At 36.1% G+C, this 21,711-nt stretch overlaps 1 protein-coding gene across 2 annotated transcripts in view; it reads right to left on the bottom strand.

Annotated features, from left to right (window-relative positions):
* Positions 1-21,711, bottom strand: part of SENP7 (SUMO specific peptidase 7) — a gene marked incomplete at both ends in the record, with an annotated part of 137,074 nt that overhangs the window by 96,665 nt on the left and 18,698 nt on the right. For both annotated transcript variants that reach the window (XM_084232254.1, XM_084232255.1), the window contains 2 exons: positions 7,555-7,752; positions 13,722-13,819. In XM_084232254.1, the coding sequence (XP_084088380.1) occupies positions 7,555-7,752; positions 13,722-13,819 (296 nt within the window). The remainder of the gene's footprint in view (positions 1-7,554; positions 7,753-13,721; positions 13,820-21,711) is intronic.

Below are 21,711 nucleotides of genomic sequence, written 5' to 3' on the forward strand. Positions count from 1 at the left end.
TGTTCTATTTCTTTGAAGAATGACATTGAAATTTTGATTGGAATAGCATTGAATCTGTAGATTGCTTTTGGTAGGATGGCCATTTTAATAATGTTTATTCTTCCAATCCATGATCAGGGGATGTCTTTCCATTTCTTTGTGTCATCTTCTATTTCTTTTAACAGTGTTTTATAGTTTTCCTGGTATAGGTCCTTCACCTCTTTTGTTAGATTTATTCCCAAATATTTGATTTTTTTTTTTGTTTCAATAACAAAAGGGATGGTTTTTTTGATTTCTTCTTCTTCAGATTTATTGTTTGTGTATAGGAAGGCTACTGACTTTTGCGTGTTGATTTTGTATCCTGCCACTTTACTGAACTGATTGATGAGTTGAATTAGTTTTTCTGTGGAGTTTTTGGGGTTCTCTATGTATATTATCATATCATCTGCAAATAGTGATAGTTTGACTTCTTCTTTTCCTATTTGGATTCCTTGGATGTCTTTCTCTTGACTTATTGCTCTGGCTAGGACTTCCAGTATTATATTGAAAAGCAGTGGTGAGAGTGGGCATCCTTGTCTTGTTCCAGATCTTAATGGAATTTCTTTCAGCTTTTCACCATTGAGAATGATACTGGCTGTTGGCTTGTCATAGATGGCCTTTATGATGTTGAGGTATGTTCCTTGTATCCCAAGAATTTCAAGGGCATTTATCATGAATGGGTGTTGCACTTTGTCGAAAGCTTTCTCAGCATCTATTGATATTATCATATGGTTTTTATATTTCTTTTTGTTGATGTGTTGGATAACGTTGATTGATTTTCGGATGTTAAACCATCCTTGTGTCCCTGGAATGAATCCTACTTGGTCGTGGTGAATTATCTTATGGATACATTGTTGGATTCTGATAGCTAAAATTTTGTTGAGGATTTTTGCATCAGTGTTCATTAGGGAGATTGGCCTGTAGTTTTCCTTTTTTGTGTTGTCCTTATTCGGTTTTGGTATTAGTGTGATGTTGGCTTCATAGAACGTGTTTGGTATTGTCTCTTCCTTCTCAAATTTTTGGAAGAGTTTGTGAAGGATAGGCACCAATTCATCTCTGAATGTTTGGTAGAATTCGTTTTTAAATCCATCAGGTCCTGGGCTTTTGTTTTTGGGGAGGTTTTTGATTTCCATTTCAATTTCGCTGCTTGTAATTGGTCTGTTTAGGTGTTCTATTTCTTCTTTATCTAGCTTTGGGTGATTGTAGAGTTGTAGGAATTTGTCCATCTCCTCTAGATTGTTGAACTTGTTTCCATACAACTCTTCATAGTAGTTACTGATTATTCTTTTGATTTCTGCTGTGTCCGTTGTGATTTCATTTGTGATCCTGTTTATTTGTGCTTTCTCCCTTTTTTCCTTTGTGAGCCTGGCTAGGGGTTTGTCTATTTTATTGATTTTTTCAAAGAACCAGCTCTTGGTTTCATTAATCTTTTGGATTGTTTTTTTAGTTTCAATTTCATTTATTTCTGCTTTGGTTTTTATTATTTCTTTTCTTCTACTGGTTTTGGGGTTTTTTGTTGTTGTTTTTCTAGATCTTTGCGCTTCGAGATTAGGTTGTTTCTTTGAGTTCTTTCTTGTTTCTTGATGTGAGCTTCTATTGCTATATATTTTCCTCTTATTACTGCTTTTGCTGCATCTCATACATTTAGGATATTGGTGTCCTCCTTGTCATTCAATTCAAAGAATTTTTTAATTTCCTCTTTTATCTCCTCACTAGTCCAGTGGTCTTCCAATAGTGTGGTTTTTAGTCTCCATGAGGTAGGAAAGTTCCTTGCCTTCTTTTTATGGTTTATTTCTAGCTTGATGCCTTCATGGTCAGAAAAGATGGTTGGTATGATTTCAATCTTGGTGTATCTGTTGATGTTTGTCTTGTGCCCCAGTATGTGATCGATCCTGGAGAATGATCCATGTGCGCTTGAGAAAAATGTGTACTCCGTTTTTTGGGGGTTTAGTGTTCTATAGATGTCTGTTAAGCCCAAATGCTCTAGGTCCTTATTTAGAGCTTTAGTTTCTTTACTTATTTTTTGTCTTGTTGATATATCCATTGTTGATAGTGGTGTGTTGAAGTCTCCCACTACATATGTGTTTTCTCTGATGTCTGTTTTCAGAGATGACAACAGTTGTCTGATATATTTTGGTGCTCCTTCATTTGGTGAGTATATGTTAATTAGTGTTATTTCTTCTTGAAGTATTGTCCCTTTGATCATAATGTAGTGACCGTTGGGATCCCTTTTTATTTTTTTGAGTTTGAAATCTGTTTTATCTGATATAAGTATAGCTGTTCCTGCTTTCTTTTTTGGTCCATTTGCTTGTAGGATTGTTTTCCATCCTTTAACTTTGAGCCTATTTTTATCTTTTGTAGCTAAATGTGTTTCCTGGAGACAGCAAAAGGTTGGGTTTTGTTTCTTAATCCAGGCTGCAACTCTGTGTCTTTTTATTGAAGAGTTTAGTCCATTTACATTTAGGGTTAATATTGATATGTTAGCATCTGTATTTGCCATTGTGTTTGTCTTTCCTTTGATTTTATTTATTCTTTTAATATCTTTTTTTTTCCTTGCCTTCTTTCGTTGTTATTCGTCCCTCTGAGGTTCTGGCTTTAGGATTCCTTGTAGTATTTTTTGGAGTGGGGGTTTATTGGTAATGAAGTTCCATAGTTTCTGTTTGTCTGGGAAGGTCCTTATTCTTTCTTAATAGAGGAAGGAAAGCTTTGCGGGATAGAGTTTTCTTGGAGTCTGTTGACTATGTCCTTCCACTCTCTCCTTGCCCGTAGTGTTTCTTCAGAGAAGTCTGATGTCAGCCTGATTGGTTTTCCTTTGAATGTTATTTGTTTCTTCCCTCTTGTCAGCTTCATTATTTTTTCCTTGTCCTGGATTCTTGGGAGCTTCACTATTATGTGTCTTGCTGTATTTTTCCTTTCGTCATGGAAGTTTGGTGTTCTTCTTGCTTCTTGTATATCAATTTTCAGCTCCTTCTTCACATTTGGGAAGTTCTCTTCAATTATCTCCTGGAATATTTTCTCTGTTCCTACATCTCTCTCCTCTCCTTCTGGTATTCCTATAGCTCTTATATTTCCTTTCCTCATGGTGCCCGATAGTTCCCGAAGTCTTTCTTCGTTCTTTTTCCTTCGTACTTCTCTTTCCTTTTCTGTTTTGGTTCTTTTTATTTCTGTGTCTTCAAGAGAACTTATTCGTTCTTCCATTTCATCTATTCTGCTTTCATTGCTTTTCCCAGAATTCTTTAGTTCTTCCATTAATTCTTTGATCTCCTGCATTTCTTTTACTTCCCTTTTTAGGGACTCAATTTCATTCTTCTGATCGTTGATTATTTTTCCCTTATCATTGTTTTCCTTTATGAGTTCTGTCATTTTTTTAATCATGGCAATTTTAAATTCTCTTTCTGGAAGGCTCAGAAGTTCTTCCAAGTTACTGTCGTTGCAATCTGGAGGCTGGTTTTCTTTTTGTGATGTGCTTCTTCCCTGAGGAGTTGCTATGTTGCGTGTGGTTCTTCTACTCCCTACTGTATGTTTTCTAATTTGCCGTATGCGTTGGGACACTGTGTTGCTGGGACTGGCCGGCATCTTGGGTGAGCTTCTCTGCTCCCCTCTGGCTCCTCTGGAAGCCATCTGTCAGTTTCAAGCAGTCTTTACTGAAGAAAGGTCCCTGTTCTAAAATGCCGATGTGGGGACACACTCCACTGTGCTCCTGGTCTGCCCCGGCGGTGGGTTCCCTCTCCCCCTCTGGGCTTGGACTGCAGGCCAGAGGTGTTCTGGTGTGGGCGAACTTCCCCAACTCACCTCTGGCTCCTGAGGGAGCCTTCTGCAGGCAGTCTTTACTGGAGAAATGTCCCTGTTCTAAAATGGCGATGCGGGACACACTCCCTGCGTGTCCAGTCTCAGGCACACTCTTCTGCGTGCCTGGTCTGCCCCGGCTTTGGGTACTCGCTCCCCCTGTGGGCTCAGACTACTGGTCGGCATGGCCCAGTGTGGTCTAACTTCCCAGCTGGCCATTGGCTCCTCCAGGAGACTCTGCTGGTTTCAAGTCGCTAGGTGGCACCAGAGATCTCTCCTAGAGCCCTTGGGGAGCTGTTTTTTTTTTTTTTTCACCCCGTGGGACAGGAAACAGAGCAGGAATGGTAGGGTAAACCTCAACGGCTTTGGGGTGCTGTGTCTGCCTTGTGCCCCACCATCGTGGAGAACCCACGCCCTGAATTTTGTGCTCTGGATCTCAGTTCCAAAGCCCTCAGGTCCAGGACACGGGCTGTAGCCCAGTTCAGTGTCCACAGAATGGCGTCTTTTGCACCCCGCTCCCGTGCCTGGGTGCCTGGTTCCTGGATACTCAGTGAGGGACTTTCACCTCAGTGAGGGTCTTCGCGCGCGTCTCCCTGCAAGCCTAGGTCGCAGGCGCAGGGACCTGGGCAGCCGCGATCCCAATCCGCGTTTGCTTTTCCAGCGCACCGCTTTTCCGGGCAAGCTTACTGGGTGGCCCAGGGCTGTGTGCTGGTCCTGGCCTCCTCCTGGGGGGCGGGGTCTCTGTTTAATGGCGCCTGGAGCTCACCTCCGGCAAATCCTGCAGGGTTCTCCCCAGCTCCCGTTCACGGGTTGTGGTGGCTGCAATAGTTCCTTTCTACTCACAGTCCCGCTTGCTGCGTAGTTTGTTCTTGTTGGTCGTTTTAGTGTGTTTTTTTCCTCCTCTCTGCCGGTCGGAGAGTGCGGACTCTGTGGGTGGGGGAGGAGAGCAGGGTTCTGCGCTTTCCTCCCTTCTAGTCCTCTTTTATGGCAACTTTCTTCTTCGGGTAGTTTGCTGGCGTCACCCGTTTATCTTCTGTGTCCCAGTTCTCACTGGGACCTGCGGCTTTTCCTCCCTATTAACTTTTTTTAATGGGAGATCTTACTCGCAGCGTCTCCTCTCTGCCATGTTGCTCCGCCCTCTCTATCTATTTCCATTCTTAATTTCCATTACTTAAATGTCTTCTATGTAAGTTATTTTGACTGTACACTCCTTACCAGACACCTTACATGGAGCATCTTGGAACTCAAAAAACTCTTAAGCAGAGAAAATATTCCCACTTTTGGTAATTCTTGATTAATATTTGTATAAAGAATGGATATAGCATTCAATGGCTTAACAAAAAATGAATTATCTTCATTCTTCCTGCCAAACTTTATATCACCATGCTATATGGAACATGATACCAAAGACCATATCCATTTTTGCTTACTATCACTTGAGTCATGTATGAAATTTTCCTATAGTATAACAACTGGGCCATGATTCAACAGTGGTCATCAAAATGTTCTTCTGCTTAATGCCAAATATGGTAGGAAATACAAAAATATGGTAGGAACAACAAATACAACAAATATGGTAGGAAATACAAAAATCCTAATTAATTGCCTGTTGATTAGCATGACCTGCAAATCAATACTGTGGACACAACAGTTGGTTCTTCTCTGCCAAAATTTTCCCATAGTTTTCCAATTTCATAAAAATGTTCAACTCTGGATATATCTTTCTCTTGCCTCCAAATCCTTCATTAACTTAGTTTGTGGTTTTCTTTTGCAGTAGCAAAGGTTATTTTGGAATTCTACAGGGAACTTGCAGTCTGGTGTACACTATGGGTTTGGGATTGTGGTGTCCCACACACCAAAAAAAAAAAAAAAATCTGAGGTTCATTTTCACAGATGTCAATTTTATTGAGCCATCTGGAATCTGGCAGAAGGAGTCCCACATCCTTGTCACCACTGTAACATCCTAAATTAAAATAGGCTGCCTTGAAAGCTGTGTGGAGATTCCTCAACCAACTAAACATAGAGCTTCAATATGATCCAGCAATTCCACTCCTAGGTATTTACCCAAAGGACACAGAAACATCAATTCCAAAGAGCACCTGCACCCCTATGTTTATAGCAGCACTGTTTACAATAGCTAAGCTTTGGAAACAGCCCAAATGCCCGAAAATAGATGACTGGATCAAGAAGATGTGATACATATACACCATGGAATATTACTCAGCATTCAAAAAAGATAAACACATGCAATTTGCAGCAACATGGCTCTAGCTGGAAGGGATCATGCTCAGCGAAATAAGCCAGAAAGAAAAAGAAAAATACCAGATGGTCTCACTCATAGCAGGAATCTAGAAAACCTAAATAAGGAATCAGGAAAAAAGAATAACTATAAGAAAGTAAAAATCAAATCAAAATCAACAAACAACTATGAACCAGAGACACACTATCGGGGGGTGGGGAAAGGAGGGATAGGAGTCAAAGTAAGGGGGTTGCAATTGTTTGAGGAATATAAAAATAAATTTTTTTAAAAAATAAAATGTTTTTTCCTAAAAAAAATAAGAAAAATAAAATAGGCTGGATAATAAAATATAATAATACAAAATAATATAAAATACAATAATAAAATATAATAATAAAAATAAAAATAAAATATATTTTTCAATAGCTGGAGTTACAGAGGAGGAGGTGGTTAGGGTAAGGCCAAGTAGCATGAGGCTGGATGAGTGCAAGTATTAGTCTTACATAAAGAAATTTATTCCATCACCAGTCTTGACACCAGCTCCAGCTGCAGTTGAAATACCCTTTTTAAAAAATTAATGTACAATATTATGTTCAGATGTCTCAGCAAGTTCTTGTATTTTAAAAAATATTGCGTTGAAAGTTAGCAGTTTTTATCTGGGTCTTAGGTTAAAGTACTTATGAGGTGTCATTCAAATTACAGACCACCTAACCAAAGCATAATCTAGCTAAAGACAGGTTTTCTAATTAAAAGCATGTACCTCCCTTTAAAAAATACTTATTTAACAATTAAAAGCATAATGGAAATACATTAAAAATACTATGTTACAAATCACAAATTTCAAAAACTAATTTCAACTCCAAACTCAATACACAATACTTTTTAAAAGTACACAACAAAACTAGTCTTTTAAGTTTTCAAAATTAAAATGCATTATTTGTTATTAAAAAATATCAGGGTAATATTTCAATATCATCTTCTTTGTATAAAAATGCATGTAAAATACAAGAAAACTCACAAGCAAAAAGTAGGAAGACTTGGACTGAAAAACATCTAAAAGTTATTTTTAAAAGGCAGAAAATAAAAGGTATATATATATATATATATATATATATATAGAGAGAGAGAGAGAGAGAAACAGAAATGTCTTTTTATTTTCTGCCTCTTTAACGAATATTTTAAATGCAATTTAATCAAGCCTATCTATCTACATATTCTTTCATTTTATATCATTAATAAATCTGTAAAAACATATACACATAAATCATATTATGTAAACTAAATACAGTAAGGATACTTGTTTATAAAATAATTATATGTTAATCTACTTAATAAAGTATAAAACTATCACCTGGTAAACTAAGGCTGTCAGCTTTAAGATTTGCTTTTGAGTGGGACACACCTATAATTGAAGATTTTCTTAACAATCATTTCCAACAATCTTATTTATAAGGTTATTGGACATATTTCAAATGTGGTAAGTTGAACAAAATCAATACTGAACAACATACCTTTCAGATAAATTAAGGCTTTGGTGAAGAGGTTCTAATTTTTGAAATGTCTCTAGGCTGTCAACAGATGTCGAAGGCAATGAGTCTGAGTGCACCTTGTTCCCATCACACAAATTAGCATCGTTTCTAGGTAGGGTCTTTCTGAATTTCCGTCCTAAATCCGTCCATAGGACATTCGTCAACATAACTTTGAGTTGCCTGTTACATACATAAATAATTAATGCATACAGTACTAAACATTGTATAACACATGAATTCATCACAAACTATATGAAAATCTGTAAGAGCACTAAATTTCAGTTCTTGAAGAGTTTAGAGTAATAAATATCCTAAATTAAGAAATTTGCCTAGCCATTCTCAAATATACATTCAAAAGTAATCTTACTTGGGCCTCCCCGGTGGTGCAGCGGTTGAGCGCTGGGTTGCGAAGGTGCCCCCAGCCTCTGCAACGCTGGTTCGATCCCCGGCTGCTCCCCAGCCACCAGCCACCAGAGGAGGGTCCCACATGGCACGCAGACCTCTCCTGCCGCCCGCTGCTCCCCTCAGCAGTGTACTTTGGTCCTTCTGCCTGCTCTGCTCCCCGCTCTGGCCCTGGTGAATTCTCTCACCCTCCCGCACCTCTGGCTGTACCCAGTGCTTGTATAAATAAAAATAAATAAATCTTTTAAAAAAAAAAAAAAACTCTTTAAAAAAAAAAAAAAGAGTAATCTTATTTGGCCCACCACACTGACCATAAGGGGCCAAGCTACACAAAAAGCACTAGGTCCGAACTCCCGTCACAAAGCCAGGCTAAATTCTCCTCTCCAACACTGGTTTGAGCCCTCATGCACAAGCCTCTAGTAAACCTACTAGTTTAACTACAGCTAGCTGACCCTGATGAATTCTTTATCTCTGAGGGCAAAGGACACATTCTTTTGTATCAATATCCTGTAGCACATTTTATGGTGACAGATGAGTGGATTAACACAGCTATTTAAAAAGATGAATACTTGTCATTAGACTAGAGAATCAAAGGGGATTATACTAAATGAAATAAGTCAGAAGGAAAAAGACAAATACTTATGGTTTAATTCATGTGCTAATTATACAGAAACAAACAAAAAGAAAAAAACAAACCCTAAGAGTCTGATTATAGAATTCAGGCACTAGAGGGGGAGGGTGAAAAGCAGGGGACCCAACACCCTATGGTGGGAGCTATGGGTGCCTTTGATGGTAGGTGTGGTACAGTAACAGACATCTGAAGAGGTGTGATCCTATACCTACAAAGCATATTCAATGCTGCAAACCAATGTTATTTTAATAAAATTAATAACAAACAAGCACAATAAACAAGAAAAAAAACAATACTTCAAGGGGGGGGGGAAATCAGATTTCCAAAGTTACCATGTTATTAGATTCATATACTCAGTTTTCAACAAAAAAATCACAAGGCCTGCAAAGAAACAGCAAAGTATGGTCCATTCAAAGGGAAAAATAAATCAACAGAAACTAACCCTGAAAAAGACCTGAAGACAAATCTACTAAGCAAAGTCTTCATAACAACTATCTTAAAGATGCTTAAAAACTGAAGGAAGATTAGAAGGAAATCAATAAAATAACATATGAGTAAAATGGAAATATCAACGAAGAGACGGAACATCTTAAAAGAAACTAACAGGAAATTCTGGTGCTGAAAGTTCAATAAGCAAAACAAAAAAACATCACCAGAGGAATTTCAAAAGCAGATTAGAGCAGGCAGAAACAAAAATCAGCAAACATGAAGGCTAATTATGTTTTTTTACATCTTTGTACTCCCCATAGTTCCCCAGCCACCCTATCACCTATGAACCATCACCATAGACAGCTGTATTCTTCCCTGCCCTGTTTTGACTTACCATCCCTTCCCCTCCCTTGCTATATGCCTCAGATCTATGGTTAACTTGGAAAGACAACTTAATGACTAATGGCTGAGAGGATTATCTGGCACTGTGTCAGGGACATAAACACACACACAAAATCAAACAGCAGGGCCTTTCTGGTGGCACAGGGGTTAAGTTACAGCACTATGAAGCTATCCACAGCCACTGCAGCACAAATTTGATCCCCAGCCAGGGAGATAAACCACATGGCACAGTAGACCTCTCTTGTCTCACCCATGGCTCTCCTTAGCAGTCTGTTTCAGTAGATCTGCCTGTTCTGCTCCCCACTCTGTCTCTGATGAATCCTCTCACCTGCATCTCTAGCCTGGACATCAGTTCTTATATGCATAAATAAATAAGTCATTAAAAAAAAAACAAATAGCATAGTCAAAAAATAGTAATTCAGGGAGAATTTTATATCAAAGTGACAAACTCACAAAGGAAAGAGTAATAACCCAAAGCTAGTCACAAGCAAAGAGTGACCACCAAAGAGGGAAAAAAATAAGCAAACCTGAAGATAGAACAATGGAAATTGTCAAGTCTGAAGAAAAGGATAAAAAAGAAAATTAACAGAGCCTAAGGGAACCGTGTGACAGACCAACTTGACCACAGATAAGGATTCCAGAAAGAAAAAGGACAACAGAGCAGAGAAAATATTTGAAAAAATAATTATAAAAAGCTTCCCAAATTTGAAAAGAAACATCAACAGAAACATCCAAAAAGTTTAAAATACTCCATGTAAAATGAATTCACACAGATTCATTCTGAGATACATCATAAACTCTTGAAAGACAAAGACAAAAAGAGAGTCTTGAAAGGAGCAAGAAAAACATAATTGAGAGATACTCAATAAGATGATAAAGAAATTTCTCTCCTTAATTTTGAAAGCCAGATGGCAGTAGACTAATAAATTGAACATTCTGAAAGAAAAAAGCTGTCAACCAGAAGTCCTTTACTGACAAAACCGTTCTTCAAGAATGAGAAAGGAATTAAGACAGTCCCAGACCAAAAAAAAAAAAAAAAAAAATCCTACCCTACAGGGAATGCTCAAAGAATATCATAAAGTGAAATGAAAAGACACTCCACTCTATACCATATGAAAAAATAAAGATCTCAATAAAGGTAAGTACATGAGCAATTATAAAAGTTATACTATCGTGACATTGGTTTGTACTCTACCTTTTGTTTCCTACATGATTTAACAGACTAACACACTTCACAATATTTGCCTAAAGGCTATTATTATTCCAACTTTGATTTATAACTATTTTTGGTCCTAAGTAGTTTTGACATAAGTTCTTTGCTGAAAGAATTTTCACCACATAACCAATTGGCCATAAGGCAAATTTGTCTCAAAAGATAAAATAACTGGTTGACTGATTTCAAGTTTAGTTTTAACTGACATATGCCATACTAAAAAATCCTAACATATGAAGTGTAAAAATCCTTCAGTGAACAATTCATTTCCAACCATTTAAAACAAATGGGTTGGTAATTAAGTCTCCAAGAACACTAATTATCAATTTTTTGGATAATTTAGATAAAATAGCTTGTTCTCTAATGTCATCTTACCAAATCCATCACAAATTAGAAGTTGGAAGCAAAAGGAGATTCAATCTCCTCCTACCTCCCCCAAATGAAATGGTAACATGATTCCCACAGAGCCTATATTTTTTAAAAATGATAATATTCTTTTTGCTATTTGATAGTGGAAAATGTGTGTTATATAAAGAATTTTGTGATTTGGCAGAGACTCAGGCTCAGATGATGTGGTAAAATGTAAGAACTAGGCCTGTTATGACAGTTTAAGTGTAGTTCAGATATATACTATCACTTATGTAAGTTACACATAATGATAAGAAACAGTAGTACCTATCTTCCGTTCATTTTACTTCCACGGAAATGTGAAAAGACTCACATGATATTTTTTGATATTAAGAACTTACATTCAATATTAGATTGTGAATCCTTCATGATCAACTTTGAGGAAGTATTGCTACTTTTTTTAAAACTCAAATACAACCAAACTGTGAAGCAATTATTTTATAATTAGTTATATAGTAGAAATTTTTGTGGCTGAAACTAGATGTGGTATGATTCCATTCATAAAGAATGTCAAAAAAAAAGCAAATATATAGAAAGAATAGATAATTGGTTGCCTTGAGCTGCAGGTAAAAAAAGGAGAGTAGCTGATAATGAGCATGCAGTTTCTTTGGGGGTATAACAGAAATATTCTAAAATTTGATTGTGGTAATGGTTACAAAACTCTATAAATGCACTAATATTACTAAGTTAGATTTCAAGTGGATGATTTGGTAAAATGTAAACATATTGCAATAGCTATTTAATTTTTAAAAAGGGGGGCCTCCCTGGTGGTGCAGTGGTTGATTGCTGGGTTGTGAAGCTGCCCACAGCCTCTGCAGCACCGGTTCGATTCCCGGCCGCCAGCAAGGGACCCACATGGTGCAGCAGACCTCTCCTGCTGCGCCCGCTACTCCCTTCAGCAGTGTATTTCATCAGTCTATCTGTTCTGCTCCCTGCTCTGGCTCTGGTGAATTATCTCACCCTCCCGCGTTTCTGACTGTACCCAGGGCTTGTATAAATAAATAAATAAATAAATATCTTTTTTTAAATAAATAAATAATAATTTTTAAAAAGGGATACTGAAAGGTATTAGGATCTTTAAAAATAAGATCAAACACAGGAGACATTATAAATAATACAAATGTATGAGGAATATTTTCCCCTTTCCAGATATATTTTTCTTGCATTTACTTCCCTGCACACAGTAGCAACTCATATTTCAGAAAGCCTAGCAGAACTCAGTAATATCTGTGACTAAATAAAAAATAAGTCTACTAATATCCAACCAAGTTTTCCAGAGATATACTAATATTCCTCCCCATAATAATTAGAAGATCTAAGTAAGGCCAATATTACTTATATTCAGACTTGGGAAAATTAAATGAGACAATTAAGGGTTAGCCTAATGCCTGGCATACAATAAACACTCATCTATTGAGCTAACAGCCTTAATTATAAAAAGTATTCAGATCCAGTGTGATAACAGTATTCATATTGTTCATTACTGACATTCCAGCAGGAATCATTAGTAGAGCAGGAAATAATAATACAACTTGGTAAGAATATTACATTTCATAACTAGGTACTTAAGTGCAAATTCTATAAACTCATTGGTAATGAAAATGAGATCAATAAAGGTGGAAAATGAAACTTGAGTAATAGAAGTTTTGAACTATGCAAGGCTTTCAGGATCTATCTCTATCATCAAACAACCTTGCATATGCAAATCTTTTAGGGAATGTTAATTTTTTACTAAAAATATGATTTCTCTACTTGTAGCACTCTACCTTGGTTCAAATTATATTTGAAACAAATATAATTTTTAGTATGATCTCAGTAATATTTAAAGAAACCAACTCTGTAAACTGAGTGTGTGGTTATTCTGAGGCTTAATACATAATCATTGCAACATCATGCTGCCCTGTTCACCGTTACAATTTTATCCCCTGTTAGAGGATCAGGAGTAACCGATGTTTGTATATTTCCTCAGACAATTTACCTAAAAGGGAAGAATAAAACTAAGTAACAGTGCTTTGATATAAAGTCAAGAATTCCCATTAATCTTCTAGTTTGTGTGACTTCCCCAAAATTTTAATTTTTACTTTACTATTGTCATTTTTTTATTCATTCACTATTCTAAAAAGAAAACTCAATACCCTTTTGTAAAATAACAACTTTTTAATCACTTGCTGATTCCAAATCTAAAATGCTCTAAATTCCTTCTGTTGATAGTTGCAAGTTGAATTCCCCCCGATATTTAATTCGTTATATCCATTAACAAACACTATGATTTGAATCACAATTGCTAAGTGGAGCATCTTTTTCACTACAGACTACAAATGATTAATTAAGCATTATAATTTGTGTGTGTGTGTGTGTGTGTGTGTATGCTGTTTTATCAGCTGAAGTTTTCAATGGACAAATGTTTTCAATGGACAAGATGTTTTCAATCAAGATGTCTTCAAATGGACAAAAAACAAGGGGTTAAAGATGACTTAGAGGAAGTTAAGAGTTTGGAAAGAACCTCAGAGGCCACTGAGTCCAATCCTTATGTTTTAAAAGTTGCAGTAATGAAAAAATAAATAAATAAAAGTTGCAGTAATGGAGACGCAAAGAGTTTAAATGAATTGCCCATAGAAACACTATTTATACAAAGTATGAATCCATCATGTGTCACACACATACCTTTCTGATGAGTTCACAGAAGTGACAGGACGCCCACGGACACCTTTTTTACTTTCATGATCAAGAGAGAGGACTTTATTTCTTAGGCTTCTTTTCCACTAGGAAAAAAAAGCGGGGGGGGGAGGATTTTAATAATAAATATAGCAATGAACATAAAAACATAGACAGACAGATAAGAGGCACTGAATTTTTCATTTAGAAATTCAAGATAAACAGCCAAATCCCGTAACTTACAAGTAAAAAAATGTGCAATCTACAAAAAATCCTGGCTCTTTTGCTAGTACAGATACGTAAGTCCACCAAAAAGTAGTACAAAGAGATTTAAAAATTTCAAGGTTTAGGAAATCGACATTTTGAAATCCTGAAGCTTATGAAAATTATAAACACCTTTAAAGGAAATAATAAAAATTATTACATGCCAAGTTAAATAGGATCTATGATTCTGAAGTAACTGCATTTTTAACAATTGGAAGGGATTATAATTGGTTCCCCAGGAATTGCTTCATGGATACTGTTTGGAAAGAATCAAATATATTGCTCATAGGTAACAAAATGAAAAGACAACCTACCAAATGTGAGAACATGACTGCAAATCACATATTTGTGTGTTAATGTATATATTAATATCCCAAATATTTATAAACTCTCACAACTCATTAGCAAAAAAAGTCTGACTTTTTTAGTTGGCAGAGGATCTGAAATGACATTTTAGCAAAGAAGACTTACAGGAATGAGGGGTACATGGGTACTCTCTGTAGTATTCCCTCAATTTTTCTGTAAACCTAAAACTATTCTGAGCTCTGCTAATTAAAAAAGTAAATAAACGGATAATACCAAGAGCTGACAAGGATACACAGCATCTAGCACTCTCTACATATTGCTGGTGGGAATGCAAAATTGTGTACTTTGGAATCAATTTGGAAATAAACACTAAATATCATTCAGAAATTTTACTCATGGGTATTTATCCTGGAAAAACTAAAACAGGTTCACACAAAAACCATACGCAAATATTTATAGCAGTTTTATTACTAATGGCCAAAAACTATTAACAACCCATATGTCTTTCAATGGCAGAACCAATAAACAGAAATATTAATACACACAACGTGGAAGAATTATAATAGCATTATGCAGAATAAAAAACTCTCAAAACATTATATTCTCTATTTTTGCATTTATGTGACATTCTTCAAAATATGTAGTATAGGTACAGAAAAAGTTACCACCATTTATGGGTGGGGATAGAGAGCATCTACAAAGGGAATGCCACCAATGAAGGTTTTCAGAATGATGGACTCATCCAATATGTGCATTGTGATGATAATAATATGAGTCTATATATATCTTATAACTCAAAGATCTGTATACTGAGAAAAAAGAAGTATAAATACAAACACACACCTTTATTATGGTATGGTTATAAAAGTGTATACCTTTGTCAAAATTCACAGAACATTTAAAATGGATTGATATAATTGTGTGAAAATTAATCCTCAATAATATTTAATGCAGTATATACACATTAATTTTTAATGAGGTACAGCAGAAACTTACATGTTATAATACCATGTTACTTCAATTTTTAAAAGTAGGTTAAAAGGGAGAGCAAAAGGTTTAAACACATATCATAAAAATATACATAATGGCCAAGCAATATATAAAAACTGTTTTAGGGCCTCCCCGGTGGCACAACGATTGAGCGCTGGGTTGCGAAGCTGCCCACAGCCCCTGTGGCACCGGTTCAATCCCCGGCCGCTGGGCGAGGGCCTCACATGGCGCGCAGACCTCTCCTGCCGCCCGCTGCTCCCCTCAGCAGTGTATTTCATCAGTCTGCCTGTTCTGTTCCCCACTCTGTCTCTGGTGAATTCTCTCACCCTCCTGCGCTTCTGACTGTACCCACAGTGCTTGTATAAGTAAATAAATAAATCTTAAAAAAAAAAAAAGCAACCCTTAAAAAAAAAAAATAAAACTGTTTTAACACTATTAGTCATCAGGGAAATGAAAATTAAAACTAACTCCAAAAGACCATCAACAAAGAAATACTGTAAATAGTGTTATATCCTAATGTAATCAAGTATTAGTTAACAATAAAAAGGAATAAACTACTGATGGATGCAAAATAGGGATGGACTTCAACAACATTTTACTGAGCAAAAGAAGTCTAACACTGGAGTATAAATTGTTTAAACAGGCAAAACTATCTTATGGAAATCAGAAGATTGGTTGCCAAGAGTGGATGAGGCTGGGGGCAGGAGCAACAAAAAGATATAATAGAAAGGGACTCAGGAACTTTCGAAGCTTATGACAATGCTCTAATTTCACTGGGATATTGATTACATATGTTTGTTTACACTAGTCAAAAGATCTGTGCAGCTTACTTGATATAATTATATCTCAATAAAAATCACAAATAAATGAGTAAGCTAAAATTGTGTTAAAAGGGCCTCTCTGGTGGAGCAGGGGTTAAGACACAACGTATGAAGCCATCCACAGCCACTGCAGCATGAGTTCAATCCCCGGCCAGGGAACAACCCACATGGCGCAGCAGACCCCTCCTGACTTACCCGCTGCTCCCTTCAGCAGTGTGTTTCAGTCAGCCTACCTGTTCAGTCTCTGGTGAATCCTCTCACCCCCCCCCATACCTCTGGCCTGTACCCCAGTTCTTGTGTGCATAAATAAATAAATCTTTTTTAAAAATTGTGTTAAAGACTATGGAAAAGGATACTTACCCCATTCTCTTTCACTGAAACTCACTAAAAAACAACTTCAAAAAAATGTGAAAGAAACAATGAAGCAAGACACTGACATACTCTCAAACTGCACAAACTATGAAGTACACTTGAATACTGTGAATCTAAGCCAACAAGGACACACCATACTCTTGATATATGTGCCACTTCAAATCTCAAACAGGATACATATTTCTCAAAAGTTAAGTGTCACTATCCTAAGGAAGATATCCAACTAGGGCATTAAACTACTTATAGGAAAGAAAGTCGGACTCTGAAGAGGACTTGTTCATTCCATGGATTAGCAGGAGCCAAAGGAGAAATAAAGCTGCTAGCGTCTCAGGAGGAAAAAAAAAAAAAAAAGACTGCCAAAATGAAGAGGAGGTAAGGAAAAAGGAGAAGACACCAGATTATACCACAAAGATAATACCTAAAATGTAAAGCACATCTGCCTCTTGAAGGGCAAAAACTAAAAAAAGGTATGTAATGTATTCCCCAAGGGTAAAGGAAAAACATATTTAATAAGATACTGCTTAAGAAAACTCAACAAAAAGCATCTTTCTACTTCCAAGAAATATGTGTGTATTAAAAATTATATATGTTGTGTATATAATTTTACTCCACAATAAATTCTATATTCTAAAACATAAAATAAAATTTTCTTATAATAACATTTTTTCTTCCTTTTTAATTGGCAACAATTTTACTTCAAGATACAACCCAATGCTAGTAAGTTTGTAGAAAAATGAGAACTCTCATTGTGGCAATATAAATGGGTGCAAATTTCCAGTGAGAGAATTTTGCAATATTTACTGAAATTTAATATACAAATTTCCTTAGAACTATAATTCCACTTAAAAATTGCTCCCTATGAAGAAAAAATGACGTTCACTGCAGTATTATTTCCATTAGTAAAACTCTGGAAACAACCAAATTGTCTAATCAATACACTAAGTAAATATAGTATATCTATATGATAGAGCACTACAAAATCATCACAAATTAAAGAGGTAGATCTAGATTTGTGAAAATAGAAAAAAAATATTAATTAACTAAAAACAGCAAAGCACAAGTCAGTATATTTTATGATCCCTTTTCTGCAACAATTGAAAAATAACAAACTTACATGTGGGCATATGCATATTTTTCCTTGAAAAGAATGGGGAAAAAACTGTTAATAGTGATTGCCTTTAGGAAAAAAGGACAGAAAAGAATTCTTTATTCACATTACCTCACACCTTTCTATAAAGCCCAAATTTTCTAACGTTAGGCAATTTTTTTTCTTTTTATGTCAACAGAAGTCATCTGGTCCCATTTATTATTACCCCTTTTTTGTACCTTACATAAAAAAACCATCGAATGTATGACTGAATAATTAAATTTTTAATAGTTTTAAAGCAACTAATATTAATGACAAACATTTCCTCTGAGAACAAGTTATAGCAAATGGTAAATTTTTCTTGTCTGCATATTTGGAGAAGTGAGTCTTTAAAAATTATACAGTTGTGGAACCTCCCCGGTGGCGCAGCAGTTGAGCGCTGGGTTGTGAAGCTGCCCGCAGCCTCTGCAGCGCCGGTTCAATCCCCGGCTGCTCCTTGGCCACTGAAGGAGGGTCCCACATGGCGCGCAGACCTCTCCTGCCGCCCGCTGCTCCCCTCAGCAGTGTGCTTCAGTCCCCTGCCTGTTCTGATCCCCGCTCTGGTGAATTCTCTCACCCTCCCGCGCTTCTGACTGTACCCAGTGCTTGTATAAATAAGTAAATAAATCTTTTAAAAAATAAAGAAATAAAAACGCTATCTTTAAAAAAAAATTATACAGTTATGTAAATGAATGGCAAAACAATGAAATTTGAGAAGGGAAATTTTTTTCTTGTCTGTAACATAAAAACACATATTTAAGATATGTTAAAAATTGTTACCCTAACCCAAGTATTAATATTATAAAAATGTTCAACAAAAAGCAATTTACAGGGACCTCCCTAGTGGCACAAGGGGTTAAGTCGCAGCACTATGAAGCTATACACAGCCACTGCAGCACTGCACAGAGTTTGATCCCTGGCAATCCAGGGAGCTAACCCACATGGTGCATCAGACCTCTCACATCTCACCAGCTGCTCCTCTCAGCAGTCTATTTTTCAGTAGATCTGTCTGTTCTGTTCCCCATTCTATCTCTGGTGAATTCTCTCACCCCCCCTGCACCTCCAGCCTGGACCCCAGTTCTTGTATGCATAAATAAATAAAAATAAATCTTTAAAAAAAACTGGAAAAAAATAAATGCTGAAGAGAATGTGGAGATAAAGGAACTCTCTTACACTGCTAATGGGAATGTAAACTGGTCCAGTCACTATGGAAAGCTGAGTGGATGTTCCTCAGAACACTAAAAATGTACCTACCACATGGTATAGCAATTCCACTCCAAAGGACACAAAACACTAATTCAAAAGGAAACCTGCCACTCCTATGTTTACTATAGCACTACTTACAATAGCCAAGATATGGAAACAATCCAAATGCCCCAAAATAGATGAATGGGTCAAAAAGTTGTGGCATATTTATACAATGGAATATTACACAGTGATCAAAAAAGACAAACTCATGCCACTTGCAGTAACATGAATGGAGATGGATGGGATTATGCTAGTCAAAATTAGTCAGAAGGAAAAAGATAAATACTGAATGGTCTCAGTTATATGTAGAATATAGAGAAACCAAATAAAAGGTCCAAGAAAAAGTCAAAACTAGCAAGCTGGCCATCGAACTAAGGCATACAGCAAAGGAACAGGTGCAAAACAGGGGAGGTATGAACACAAGGGAATATGCTGATGGTTTACAGGTGATTCAGTAGAAGGAGAACTATGAGGGCTACAACAATGTAGGAAAAAAAATATTAATAAAATGTTATCCCAAAGTGCTACAATTATGAACTGAATTGTGCCTCCCCAAAATTCTTATGTTGAAATTCAAACCACCAATATGGACTATATGTGGAGACAGGGCCTTTACAGAAGTTAATTGAGGTTAAATGAGGTTGCTTGGGACCCCAACAACAAGTTTGATGCCATTATAAGAAGAGAAAGAAATATTAGGGTTATGGGCAATAGAGAAAAGGCCATATGAGAATACAGTAAGAATATGGCTACCTATAAGTTAAGAAGAGAGGTTTAAGAGAAACCAACTCTACTGGCACCTTAATCTTGGACTTCAGCCTCCAGAACAGTGAGAAAGAAGTTTCTGTTATATAAGTCACCTAGTCTGTATTATTCTGTTATGTTGGTCCTAGCAGATTAATAATCTTCAAATGAATAAATTGAAAAAAATCTAAGAAAAAAAATTTTAATCAACTAAGATTTGTGCCAGACAAAAGAAAAAAGGTACTTAAAAGCAGCTATCTTAAACACTTAATCATAAAATTCTTAATGGTGATAAAATTAAAGCCCAGATTTATACAGAATATTTTTTATATCATATTAACTATGTCAACATTTAAGATATACCCTCTCAAAAGAGTCTAAAAAACTTAATATTCTAGTAAACTTAAAAAATAATTTAATTGACAGTAATGACATTTAAATTTCATGAAGAAAACAAGCATGCACTAGGTATGAGTTTCTTTTTCAAATTAAATTTTATTTCACGTTGATAGAGACCACAAAAAAACCTTGCATAGTCTCATAGCCCATTTCAACAGAATAGTGTTTGCCATAAGTTAGATCTTGTTGCTCTGTATAACAGAAAAAAAGTTTATATTCTTCAAAATAAAGCAAAATAACTTAGTAAATGATTGTTTAAAAATCTTAAATTCAGAAGCACAAGGCTTCTATATAGTCATTAGTAATTATTTCCTTTATCAATTAGCACCCATTTATAAAGATGCATTCCTAAAAAATAAATAAGAATATATTCCTAGGGCCTCCCTGGTGGTGCAAAGGGTTAAGATGCAGCCTATGAGGCTGTCTGCAGCCACTGCAGCACGAGTTCGATCCCCATCTGGGGAGCTACCCACATGGCGCAGCAGACCTCTCCTGACTCACCCACTGCTCCCCTCAGCAGTGTATTTCAATCAATCTGCCTGTTCTTTCTCCCACATTCTCCCACTTTCTCCCACTCTATCCTCTCACCCCCCACACCTCTGGCCTGTACCCCAGCTCCTGTATGCATAAATAAATAAATCTTTAATTAAAAAATATATATTCCTAACATTGTTTAGTCAGTTGGAAAACAGCAGAAAAATGAACAATTAAGGAATAGCAAACATACATTTTTGCTACATATTAAACAGTCTGGTAACTACATCATATTTATTGAGTTTTCACTAAACTATTACCTGTAAATTTGTTTTCAAATAATTTTATCAGTAATCTGAAAACCTCACCTATTTAAAATCAAATAATTATAAGTTTTATGTTACACAAAAACTAATTTTTAAAAATCACAACTAAAGTGAAAATTTCAAAATTTTCAATTTGTCAGATAAAAAGTAAAGTAAAATTTCTAATGGAGGTTGATTTTTCAACAGAAGTTAGTTTGAAATATATATATGCAAAATACATATTAAAAAAACTAGCAACAACAAATGTTGGCGAGGTTGTGGACAAAAAGGAACTCTCCTGCACTGTTGGTGGGAGTGCAAACTGGTCCAACCACTATGGAGAGCTGTGTGGAGATTAATTGACCTAATAAACATAGAGCCTCCATATGATCCAGCAATTCCACTCCTAGGTATTTACCCAAAGGACACAGAAACATCAATTCCAAAGAACACCTGCACCCCTATGTTTATAGCAGCACTATTTACAATAGCTAAGCTTTGGAAACAACCCAAATGCCCAAAAATAGATGACTGGATCAAAAAGATGTGGTACATATACACCATGGAATATTACTCAGCATTCAAAAAAGATAAACACATGTAATTTGCAGCAACATGGGGTGCTGGAAGGGATCATGCTCAGTAAAATAAGCCAGAAAGAAAAAGAAAAATACTGGATGGTCTCACTCATAGCAGGAATCTAGAAAACTTAAATAAGGGACCAGGAAAAAGAATAACTATAAGAAAGTAAAAATTAAAATCAACAAATAACTATGAACAAAAGACACTCTATGGGGGGTGGGGGGCGGGGAAAGGAGGGCTTGGGGTAAAAATAAGGGGGTTGCAATTGTATGGGGAATATAAAAAATAAAATTTAAATTAAAAAAAATTCCTTAATATGAAACAAAAAAAAATAAAATAAAATATTGATGAATGAAAAATACATATGT

Source organism: Talpa europaea (genome assembly GCF_964194135.1).
Source record: "Talpa europaea genome assembly, chromosome: 4".
In the NCBI taxonomy this organism is placed as follows: Eukaryota; Metazoa; Chordata; class Mammalia; order Eulipotyphla; family Talpidae; genus Talpa; species Talpa europaea.